A 12,210-nucleotide genomic window follows, 5' to 3' on the forward strand; every position below is an offset into this window, starting at 1 on the left:
TATCTCAACTCAATAATAACATTAATATATAAGTGTTTATTTAAAAATTACAAATTGCTGGACCCGTTAAAAGTTGTAAATCAGTGCCATATATATATATACATGTATTATGATTTGTAATATTTGTAACAAAATTGATAATTACCTAATAAATACACACATGAAAAATCTATGAGCCTATGATTAAACTTATAATAATAAATATTTATAAGTGAAAGTCATTTTTTTTTTGATGGACCACTTCTCTGACCAAACACTTATACAAAAGTCATATACAGTGAAAATCTGAAAAACATTGGTTTGATATTACCGGTAATATAATGTGATATTTATATCAAAATGATTACTATTTATATTAGTATAACTGTTCGGACACTCGGATCCCGAGTCAAACGGGAGACTGGAGTTACATATCTAACAAAAATGAGTAATAAATATACAGTATATGTGTATAGAGTGCGCATATGTTGTTATAATACTCGTATTAATAGACTATTACAGTATAATAGCATTGATTACATATAAACAATAATTGTCTTATAGTTTATAACTTGTTATTTAATGACTGTTTAGTGAATCGATGGCAATGTTGTGGTCAACACAATGGTTGACAACAAATACAATTGAATGACCACTTATGACATGCAATGGTCACACACTTTGACACTAATAGCAAAACAATAGACTTAATGGTAAGCGTTTGCAATCAAGTTATACACTATATGTGTGACACTTGTGTGACATTTGATGACAATTATCACTATTTTTAATGACAACACATTCATAGGGTTTTGTTGTCTATATTGTCACAAATGTCTTGTATTTCATATTATTTTTTGTTTGTTTTACTGTAAATATGTTATGAAATTAAATATATTAAAAATATATCGATTGATAAACAAATCATATTAAATATGATATTATTATTTAAAAGTTTAAATTATATTTTTAGTTAAAATTGTTATTTTAATGATTTTGTTATTAAATGAAAGTTTTATAAACAATTTGCAGAAATTAGTAACTTATTGAAGACAAAAATATAATGAAATGGATGACAAACGGATCGCCGATTACTTTGTTGTGTCCGGTATTTCGGATGAAAGGTGTGTACCGTTTGATGAGAGTCTAAGTCAAGAACGGCTATCAATACCAAAGTCAGTGCAGACGTCTTCAGCGCCCATTACCGACATTACAGTCATTATTCGGAGTGCAAACGAGTCGGTACCCCACGGATACACGTGCTTAGAGTCGACACCATTAGGTTTTCCTGCGGACCTAAATCATGGAAGTCTGCGGAGTCCAAGTGTTTACATTTGCTTTAAACGAGGCAGAGATAAACCACCACTGGTTGACATCGGAGTGCTTTATGAAGGAAAGGAAAGGGTTATGTCTGACAGCGAAATCGTCGAAAAGACATTTTATGGACAACAGGCTAATGTTAATAACAGCGGTTCACGTACTTTCCTCACCTACAGGAGGGCCCGAGACAATGCCCCCTGCAATCAGTTAGTCGTTACCGACTTATGTGTCATATTAGCAAATAAAGGAGAGTCACCACCACATGCTTTCTGTCTCATCAATAAGAATCTCAATAAAGTAAGTCTTTATATTTACTCAATTATTTCAATTAATTTTTATTATTTATTAATAATTTATTATTAAATATATTAATCGCCAATTTATTAACCATAAAAAATTATTTTCATTGACAATACCGACACTTAAAATTTCTATGTTTTTATGATAACAGTTAGCATTTTAATGTTAACATTATTTGATTACAAGTATTGTATTTGTCTTTTAAGATAACAAACAAAATACTGTATGTTTAACACATGTATCTAAATATATTTCTCTATTTATTTGAAATAATTTATTTTTAATTAATGAGTTTATTATAGAATGGTTATAAAATATATAAATTATTTTATGACATAAATTATATAATATTTAATAAATATAAAATATATATTATTTAGGGAATGGTTGGTTCAGATGTGTTTATATGTTACAAGAAGTCAATGAATAGACCACCTTTACTATGCTATAAGCCATCAATTATAGGGCGATTTCCATTAGATGATTATCCTCACTATCCCTTACCGGAATCGGTGTCATTATTTTGTTTTCCAATGGGTGCTACTGTAGAGTGTTGGCCAAAAAGAGCCCAATTGCCTAAACCAATATTTTCAACATATGTATTGACCTCAGAAGCGGGTGAAAAGGTTTACGGAGCGGCCGTTACTTTCTATGAAAGTCTTAGCGATCATAATCTTAGTGACAAAGAATCAGAACATTTGACTTATGTTACAGAAGAAGACAAACAAACAAAATCATTGCATAGAATCAAATCAATTAGTATTCTGAGTCAATGGCCATTCTTTGAAACTTTTGAAAGATTTCTATTATTCTTATATAAAACATTTGTAGTCTCATCCACTATACCTCAAAAAATACCAATTGAAAGATATATTTCTAATTTTATGCTTGAGATACCCTTTCCATTACCTAATAGACCAAAAATTTTGGTTCAATTAGGAATGAATCCCGAAGAGACTGTTCTTATTTCACAACCACCAGAATATATGCCTTTAGCCCTAACGGGTGCCTCCTTTACACAAATGTTGCGAAATTTGGGTCCAGAAAACTGTCTTCACGTATTACTATTTGCATTAACTGAACAAAAAATTTTGTTACATTCATTACGACCCGATGTGCTGACCAGTGTTGCCGAAGCAGTGGTTACAATGATATTTCCGTTCCATTGGCAGTGCCCTTACATACCTATGTGTCCATTAGGTCTGTCCGATGTTCTCAACGCTCCGCTCCCTTTCATCGTTGGAGTCGATTCACGATATTTTGATTACTTTGAGCCCCCGACAGACGTGGCATCAATTGATTTGGACACTAACTCTATTTATTTGTCTGAAAGTAAGCGTCAGTTTAATCCTAAACTAATGCCGAAAAAGCCGACCAGAGTTTTAAAGTCAACTCTTGAAAAACTTTTTGAACGTCTTTTGCATCCAATGTCTTCCACTAATGGCTCTTATAATGCGACAAATAAAACAAAAAATAGTGTATTTGGAGATAATTTGAGAACTAAAAAGATTGAGAGACAAATTGAATTGGAAATACAGGAGGCTTTCATTAAGTTTATGGCAACTATTCTTAAAAATTTTCGCTCATATTTATTGCCCATAACTCGGGCGCCAACAGTGGGTGCAACTGATCCCAGTTCTCTATTTGATTTGCAAGGCTTTATTAAATCTCGTGACAAAAATTACCAAAAATATTATACTTTAATGATGAAGACTCAGATGTTTACCCGTTTTATTGAAGAGCGATCTTTTGTTTCCGACAAAAACATAAGTCTTGCTTTTTTTGACGAGTGCTCAGAAAAACTCGATTCTTTAAGCGATTCCGTGGACTCGAGTTCACTGCGTTTACTAGATTTTGGTGATTACATACATAATGATCAAACAGTTTTTATACCACCACCAGAACCCATGACGTCTGACGATGAATTTACATATAGCGAATTTGGTCCATTTGATCCACAAAAGTTTCATAAACATCCAACATTACACACATTATCACGAATCGGTTCTCTTGTAAATGATAGCGAAATCGGTCTCTCAGAGAATTCATCGTTGATTGGACCGTCGAGTCCAATGTCTAAGCGAACTAAACAAGAGATAAGAAGTGCACAAAAGGTTGCCCGAAGACACGCTGATTCACCGATGACATGGTCTAAGTGCCTCTTAAGCTATTGCTATAGTCTATGGTTTCATCACTTACCCGCTTATGTCAAAGCAAATCATTTATCAAAACCTAAACCATTAAGTATTGCTTTTCAAGTCCTTTTGCGGATGCAATCACTCGGCTTTCATCCGTCCGATGAGGTCTGCTATCGGGTTATGATGTTATTGTGCGGTATTTATAGTGAACCCATTTTAGCAGTCAAAGTATTGTTTGAAATGAAAGCTCAAAAAATAACCCCAAATGCAATCACTTACGGCTACTATAATAAAGCAGTTCTCGAGAGCAAATGGCCGACTGGCGACACAACTGCATCACTCATGTGGAACAAACTAAGGAACGTTATCGTAGGTGTGGCTCAGTTCAGACAAAATACTAAAATTAAAGCCATAAAAGTTGATCCAAACTTAAATGAAATTAAATCAAATTCAGTGAAAAGTTTTTCAGATAATGGTTATGTGACTAATACTGATTCAATTAATTCAGAATCAAATTCTGCAAATCGATTGATCAAAGATCTCAAAGATTTTGATTCTTTTAGAGAAAGGACGCGAAGTATTGTTCGTCAATCGAGTTCTCCAATGAATTGTTTGCATGACTTCGACAGTGCGGCCGGTCTTCTTATGACAACTGATTACTCAAAGTTTGGCGACAAAAATATCATTTGTAATGATTATAATTTAAGACGACGGCATAAGAGTGCCGAACACGAAGATCTAAATTTAAAGCCAAATTTAGACACAAATGTAATTTCTCTGAAATCTTGTTCACCGAAACCATACTTAAGGTCATATAGCTTTGGAAACGACGAAAAGATTCTTCAAAAGCTTAGATCCGAAACATTAAAGGAGTTGAGACAACAGTTTCAACAAAACGAAGACGAAAATAAAAAATTATCACTTAATACCAATAAAAATAATTCGACAGTTAATTCATTTAAAACTATTGGAGGTCTTACTCGATGTACAGAAGATCCTGAAGAAGGAGATGACGATGCATGTGATGAGATCGATGGTGAAGTAGAGGTTATGAAGAATTGGAAACACAACTTAACTCATTCTAAATTAATTGAATCACAAGAGTTAGACATTCAGTCATTAGAAGATTCATCCGTCACTTTAAAGGACAGTAAAATTAATTTTAAGAGCTCTGAAGCTATTGATTCCACAAAAAGCTTAGATAAATCATTAGATAATTCAAAGACAAATAATGTTAAAGTTATTAAGGATACTAAAGACACTAAAGATGGATTAAATTCTGCGTTTAGTCCATTAAAAGATGCCTTAATGAATATGGAGTTGTTTGCATCTGACGGTAAAGTGGCCTCAACTTTAAGATCCAGTTTTCGATTGGCCAGTCGTTTTGCCAAATCGTCGTCTCCTAAAACAACTATTACCCGAAGTTCAACATTTCATGAATCAAATTACAGTACTTCTGAAAAGGCTATCAACAAATTTGGTGCTCTTTTTAGACGTGATTCACAAAAATCAAACTCAGGATCGAACTCCCGGTCGAAAAATATGATCCGATCGGCAACTTTACCTCCAGTTTTGTCATCAAAATTAAATGATATTAAAGACACTAATAATAGTTTTGATAATACAATCAAACTTGAAAGTCAAGAAAGTGTTTCATTTGGAAGTAAAGATGAAATTGTGACCGAAGATGACAGCAGTAGAGAAAATTCATTATTAAATTTGAGCGCTCAGTGGACTAATAGACTGACCACTAATAAACATTCTGAATATGTTTATTCAACAATCAAATCTGCGGCAAACAATATGGCTAATCGTTTTAGTGATTTAAAATCGTCATTGGCTTCAACATCATCTGTGACCTCATCGCCATCGAAAATCATTAATTCAACCAATGCTTCAGGAGTTGTGACAGGAGTGGCCACTGGAACTGCTAACTTGTTATCTCAATGGGCGAGTCAATTGGCCGAAAAGTTTCCATCAAATTTGGTTTTCGATGACGACGACTGTTCGAGTAATAACTCATTTGATATGAGAAGAAATAGTTTTGCCTCAGAGGATGAAGTGAGTGAACGTTCTCGAGACGGATCTCTTGGCAGAAATTTTACCGGTTTTGGCATTAATTCCAATACTTCACCACTTTTTGAACTTTTGGACAAACATTATACAACTTCTTTAGAACCAAAATCTTTAGAAACAAATATTGAAATTGTTATGGAAATAGTTATGACTTCTTGTTCTCGATGTTATACATGTCATGCTATCATTTATGATGAAGAAATAATGGAGGGATGGACTCCTGATGACTCTAATCTTAATACTAACTGTACTTTTTGTAGTTCAAAGTTTGTACCATTACTTACAATCATACTTCAAGTAAGTCACACATAAAAAATTATTTTTTATTAAAAACAATTTGTCTATTAATACTCTGACCTCAAATTTATTGTAACAATATTTCATATATATAATAATATAATTGATTTGAATTTCAAGAGTTGAAAATTTAAATATAAATAATCTGACTAATAATTAGTATTTTTTAATTACCGTTGTGATCGGTTATCACTTGATTATTGAGGTCATATTATCTGATCAAACATATGAGAATTATACTAACCGGTAATACTAATATTAAATTATAATAATTTTTATTTAGGACTTGAAAAATCACTCATTTGATATAAAAAATGATTTACAAAAGTAAGTTTTTTAATTTACTTTATTGAATACAACAAATAATTTTCATTAATATTTTGATTATATTTATACATTAGATCTGAAGATTCAAATAAAACTTTAGAAAGTATTGATGAGATTGACTCTTCATTTAATGAAGAAAACAACAGTTGTATTAATAATAATGAAAGACAGTCATCAAAATTAGCTAAAAATGTCGAAACATTTGAACCGATAACTGTTCCTTATTTAAGTCCATTAGTTTTACGCAAAGAAATTGAGAATGTATTGAATAATGAGGGAGACTTATGTCTGGCCAAACCCGAGTTTGTTGACGAACATCCCATTATTTATTGGAACTTAATTTGGTATTTCAAACGGATTAATCTCCCGACACATCTACCCGTGCTTTGCCTGTATTCCAATACATTTAATAAAAATAATGTATATCATCAACAAATATATAACAGTTTAATTGTTGACAATTTATTAATCTCAATACTTGTGTATTTTATAGACAAATAATATCGACAACTTTAAACTTACGGATTATCAAAAAGTATCGGTGCTTTGTATGTGGGATAATGATAGACTTCATGAAGAGATTGGAAGTAGTTCTTTACACAAACTATGGCTCGAGACATGTGAGATAAATCACAGTTTTTATAATAATAATAATTGCAGTCAACTAAAAGTGTTATTTTATTTTATGTCAATTTTTAGCATTTGAATCACCATTGGTTCACGCATTGGTCACCGATGAGCGCAAACCGGGACAACTAACTCGAAGTCTTATGAAACAAATTATTAATTCAATTCAATGCAATGATTTGGCGACACCAATGAAATTACTGATTACTGAACGATTAAAATTGAATGCCAAGAAAAGTAATATAAGACAACATAGTATTTATCGAGACTTATTATTTCTATCATTTGTGGCATTGGGTCGAGAAAATATCAATAATAGTAATAATTGTTAAATTTTACAATATTTTATTTACTGGTAATTTACTAATCAAATGATATATTTATAGCTGCATTTGATCGCGAATATCGTCGCGCATTTGAGTCGATGTCACCCAAAGATCAGGAGGCACTCAAATCCATTGATAAGCCGCCATCCATTGGAATCGTCTTCTGTCGCCGATTCTTCAAAGAACTTGAACTCAGACCACAATCAACTACTTCTTTGCTTATGAAGAATTAACTAAACAAATGACTCATTTGATCATAAGTGGTGCCAGAATTTATCATTTTTTAAACGGCATGAGTTTTATTGTATAAAATTTATTAATTATTAGATTTAAAGTAAAAACTAATTTTATTTTTTGTTATATTTTACGATTTTTTTCTTGAAATTTATAGTTGAAAATATATTTGAATGTAAATAGTGTTAATTTAACAAATTTCTAACAAAACGGCATTTATTTATTAAAAGGTTTTAAATTTTATATATCGTTATATTTCGATAAATGTAAAAAATAATGATAAATATGAATGCAATCAATAAAATGTTTAAAATATTAACAAAATTAATATCAAAATATCTATTCATTTATACAATATATGTAAGGGTTGTCATAAAAAATGTAAATTCAATGATATTTGTTTAGACGTTACGTTGTTTATGAATGATGTCAAACAAATTGTCAGTTTTCGAGTGTTTTGTTTTGTCGACAAAAATGTCGGACAAAAGGTATGACACTTCAGGTGACAGAAGTGATGACAAACACGAAGATTACCACCAATTGAGACACAGGTTTGTGCCGTAAATATTGATTATCACATCCAGCATAACATATGACTTATTTAATAAATGTCTTTTATCCGACCCAGTGATGAACAATTGACCGCCGAAGACAAGTTGGTGACTATGGACGTGAATGTCGGTCACAATAGTGGTAATCACAAGAAGTCACACAAAAGTAAACATAAGAAACATAAAAAAGATGAATCCAGTCATCAAAACAAACATTCAAAACATTCAAAGAAATCGAAAAAAGATAAAAAAGACAAAGAAAAGGATAAGAAAGATATGGACCCATTGGTGGCCAAAGAGGACGAAGAATTACGTGAACTAATTAAACAAAAGAAAATATTAGAAGAAAAGCTTAGACAAGAGGAACTAAAACAAGACATTTGTGTCGACGATTCAAAGTCTAGTCATTTGAAGACCAGAAACGATGAAGAAAATGATACAAATGGTCAGCGAATGAATGGTTTTAATAAAGAGTCAAAATTAAAGGACAAGAAATTAAATGAATCGAAAGTCACTAAAGAAATACCTCTTTTGGAAATAAGTGAAAGAAAAAGAAAATCAACGACTGATTTGAGTAAAAGTGATAAACACTTGAAAAATGATGAAAAATCTTTGAAAACAGAAAATAAAACGAAAATTGTTTCAAAAGAAATTTTGAAAACGAAAGACAGTCGAAGTGATAGAGAAACCACTAATAATAGCTTTAGAGAGAAATCTACTCTTAAATCTAAATCAAGTGATAATCTAAACCTCAATGAAAATAAAAGACATTCCGTTGATAGACATCATAGTAGAAGAAGCAGAAGTCGTTCTTATGAACGACAGAGGCGGCAGACTCCAGATAAATGTGACAGAAATAGATTTGATAGAATCAATCGATTTGATAGATCTCATGAAGATAAAGATGGTAACAGAAATAGAAGACACCATAATAGTAGAAAAACTCGATCACCACTTAATCACGACAGAGATAGAGATAAAGAGAGAGAACGCGATAGGGATAGACTGCTTAGAGATAGGGATCGAAATTTAAGACGAAGTCGCGATCGAGACAGAGAACGGGATGAACGCATAAGAAGTAGAGATCGAGAAAGAGATCGCGAAAGAGAGAGAGATCGTCACCAAAGAGGTTACGATAGAAATGTAAAAAAGTCCGGTTCAAGACATTATGACAAATATACAAACGAGTCATTTGGAGACAAAACCAATGATGACTCGACTTCTGATGAATCAAATAATTTGTATGACGTAGACATTAATGAAGATGAAAATGAAGAGCAAGAGATTGAAAGACGAAGAAAACAAAGGCAAGAGTTATTGCAGAAATTGGGCTCATCTTTAGGTAAATCAAATGAATTTAATGAAACATCAAATTCAGGTTTTTCTTCGTATCAAAACTCGCCGACAAAAGAAGAGACGGACACTTCAGACAAACTTTCTCTAAGTATTGCTGACGAAGACTCACGACTTGAAGCCTTCGACGAGATATCAAAACATAAAGAATTAGAAGAACAGTTGCAAAATGATACTGATTTGGATCCGTCAAGTGATGTTAAAGTGGAACCTAAAAGAAAACAGGTCGACATGTTTGCTGATTTAGATGTCTATTGTGATGATTATAATTCTCCGTCCGAACAAAACCACTTCAAAACATCTGGTGTCGACAATCCGTCCCTCAATGACAACTGGGATGACGCCGAAGGATATTATCGTATGTATTGTTTTCTTAAATACCAATCATTGTTATTAAAATACATTTTAATTTTGATATAAAGGTATAAGAATTGGTGAAATACTTGACGGCCGATATTCAGTATATGGTTATACAGGTCAGGGAGTGTTTAGTAATGTAGTTCGCGCTCGAGATAAGGCTCGTTCACAACAAGACGTTGCCGTTAAGATCATTAGGAATAATGATATAATGCATAAAACTGGTCTCAAAGAGTTGGAATTTCTGAAAAAATTGAATGACACGGATCCGGATGACAAATATCATTGTTTACGTTTGTTTAGACATTTTTACCATAAAAATCATTTGTGTTTAGTCTTTGAGTCTCTTTCTATGAATTTGCGCGAAATTCTCAAAAAGTATGGAAAGGATGTCGGACTGCATATAAAAGCTGTTCGTTCATATAGTCATCAGTTATTTATGGCTTTAAAATTATTAAAAAGATGTAATATTTTGCACGCAGACATCAAACCCGATAATATTTTGGTAAATAATTTTTATTATTTTATTAATATATACAGTAATATAAATATATTTATTAATTTTTAGGTAAATGAAAATAAATTAAGTTTAAAATTATGCGATTTTGGTTCGGCCTCTGATGCTAATGACTGTGACATAACTCCATATTTAGTGAGCCGTTTCTATAGAGCACCTGAATTAAGTGAGTAATTATATTGATTGACTAATATTGTATTAATGCAATTGTTTTGTTGTAGTATTGGGACAGCCATATGACTTTAGTATCGATTTGTGGTCTGTGGGCTGTACTTTGTATGAGTTATATTGTGGAAAAATTATGTTTTCCGGTAAATCAAATAATCAAATGCTTAAATTTTTTATGGACCTCAAGGGAAGAATGAATAACAAATTTGTGAGAAGAGGACGCTTTAAGGACCAACACTTCGACCATAACTGTAATTTCCTCTATCAAGAGGTCGACAAAGTCACTGAAAAAGTAAATCGTTTGACTTTATATTCACTTATCTGTCATAACTTATAACTTATATACTTTTTTTTGTTTAATTTAGGAGAAAATTGTCGTTATATCAAACATACAGCCAATTCGCGATTTAAATACCGAATTAATGGCCGGTCAGACATTGAATGATACAGAGCTCAGAAAGGTTACACAATTGAAAGATTTGTTAGAAAAGATCCTTATGTTAGATCCGAGCAAACGTTTGTCTATAACACAAGCACTCACTCATCCATTTATTACCGATAAGATGTGATAACAGAAGTGAGTTATTTTGGTTCCGACTCTTAAAACAGTTTAATTTGGAGTAAATTATAATTTATTTTACAGTTTAATTGAAACATAAGAAACATAATTCTGTTGTTTTCATCTGACTATTGAATAAGTTTTGTGGACTTTAAAGACGTGTTTTGAATCCAAAAAAAAAGTTATTTGAAACCTAGAGTTTGTTATTATATTGATTGTACTATTAATCGTTTAAAACTATATATTTATTGTACAGACAACTAAAGCAATTAATTTTGTAAATAAATTATCGTTCATTTCATTGCGCTATTTGTTAGGTTTTGTCTGACAATCATGTAATGGACTATCGATTATGTCAACAAAAATACAAATGATTTGTATTTTTAATGAATGATTGATTGATTGTAATGATGCTGTTGTGATGTAATCAAGAACTTATAAGAAAGTGGTAATAATTGATTCAAATTAACCCCATTTGAGAATATATTTATTTAATAATAAAAGCCAATTAAATAAATTTTATTTTGATCCCCATTATAATAGGCTTTTATCTCCATTTAAATTATTTTGTCGATCACTACTGTTGGTCACAATATAACTTTAAGTATGAAATAAATAAAATCATTTTAAAAATAAAATTAAATGTGATTTGAAAATTATTTTATATATCTTTTGTATACCTATTTTACAGGACTTAAAATTTCGACAAATTATTGGATTTACACAATTTGTGATTTTTTTATAGTTTATTTTCTACTAAATTTAGAATATAATAATTTTTTTTGTATAATAATTGATAAGTATTGCTATATAATGCAAATTTCATATCAATTATATTTACTATTAAATTACCATAGATTCGCACAAAGAAAGCCCTATAATGTCAGGTAATAGGTCATAGAAACCTATTGTTTTCATTTGAAATTTAATTTCTAGTCAATACTGTTTTAGGACTACCCTATCAACAGGTCTATAATATGTGTGTATAAAAGTTATACCTAAGAAGATTGTGAACAATTTGTTGACATATTTAATGAGGACATCGATGAGATTACCAATAATTGCGATCAATTATATATAA

General features: G+C 31.2%; 2 protein-coding genes across 6 annotated transcripts; both read left to right on the plus strand.

Moving 5' to 3' along the window:
• Nucleotides 1-492: 492 nt before the first annotated feature.
• LOC128962660 (DENN domain-containing protein 4C-like) lies at nucleotides 493-7,681 on the plus strand. The gene is made up of 8 exons (XM_054309055.1): nucleotides 493-692; nucleotides 1,012-1,596; nucleotides 1,980-6,110; nucleotides 6,394-6,437; nucleotides 6,512-6,857; nucleotides 6,931-7,057; nucleotides 7,137-7,382; nucleotides 7,451-7,681. The coding sequence occupies exons 2-8, from the start codon at nucleotides 1,048-1,050 to the stop codon at nucleotides 7,621-7,623; spliced, it is 5,616 nt and encodes a 1,871-aa protein (XP_054165030.1). The 5' UTR covers nucleotides 493-692; nucleotides 1,012-1,047; the 3' UTR covers nucleotides 7,624-7,681.
• Nucleotides 7,682-8,033: 352 nt separating this feature from the next.
• On the plus strand, nucleotides 8,034-11,669 carry LOC128962687 (serine/threonine-protein kinase PRP4 homolog). Of its 5 annotated transcripts, none has more exons than XR_008484648.1 (8): nucleotides 8,034-8,175; nucleotides 8,253-9,886; nucleotides 9,951-10,390; nucleotides 10,454-10,568; nucleotides 10,624-10,862; nucleotides 10,936-11,147; nucleotides 11,214-11,327; nucleotides 11,447-11,669. XR_008484648.1 is itself a non-coding variant. In XM_054309085.1 (8 exons), the coding sequence occupies exons 1-7, from the start codon at nucleotides 8,048-8,050 to the stop codon at nucleotides 11,137-11,139; spliced, it is 2,691 nt and encodes an 896-aa protein (XP_054165060.1). In that variant the 5' UTR covers nucleotides 8,034-8,047; the 3' UTR covers nucleotides 11,140-11,147; nucleotides 11,214-11,669. The 5 variants fall into 5 exon arrangements, 4 of the variants coding, with proteins under 4 accessions (XP_054165060.1, XP_054165061.1, XP_054165059.1 ...); XM_054309085.1 differs by having other exon boundaries at nucleotides 8,253-9,517; nucleotides 9,587-9,886; nucleotides 11,214-11,669; XM_054309086.1 differs by having other exon boundaries at nucleotides 8,253-9,517; nucleotides 9,590-9,886; nucleotides 11,214-11,669.
• The last annotated feature ends 541 nt before the right edge of the window (nucleotides 11,670-12,210 follow it).

Source organism: Oppia nitens, unplaced genomic scaffold (genome assembly GCF_028296485.1).
Source record: "Oppia nitens isolate AA-2021 unplaced genomic scaffold, nextdenovo-longstitch-racon4-pilon3 scaffold6_pilon_pilon_pilon, whole genome shotgun sequence".
Taxonomy (NCBI): Eukaryota; Metazoa; Arthropoda; class Arachnida; order Sarcoptiformes; family Oppiidae; genus Oppia; species Oppia nitens.

Bases quoted from the DNA above. Each gene is read 5' to 3' on its own strand.
- LOC128962660 (XM_054309055.1), top strand. From the start codon at position 1,048: ATGGATGACAAACGGATCGCCGATTACTTTGTTGTGTCCGGTATTTCG. The intron at 6,111-6,393 runs GTAAGTCACACA...ATTTTTATTTAG, and splicing joins TACTTACAATCATACTTCAA to GACTTGAAAAATCACTCATT. The intron at 6,438-6,511 runs GTAAGTTTTTTA...TTTATACATTAG, and splicing joins ATAAAAAATGATTTACAAAA to ATCTGAAGATTCAAATAAAA.
- LOC128962687 (XM_054309084.1), top strand. From the start codon at position 8,048: ATGATGTCAAACAAATTGTCAGTTTTCGAGTGTTTTGTTTTGTCGACA. The intron at 9,887-9,950 runs GTATGTATTGTT...TTTGATATAAAG, and splicing joins TGACGCCGAAGGATATTATC to GTATAAGAATTGGTGAAATA. The intron at 10,391-10,453 runs GTAAATAATTTT...ATTAATTTTTAG, and splicing joins TCAAACCCGATAATATTTTG to GTAAATGAAAATAAATTAAG.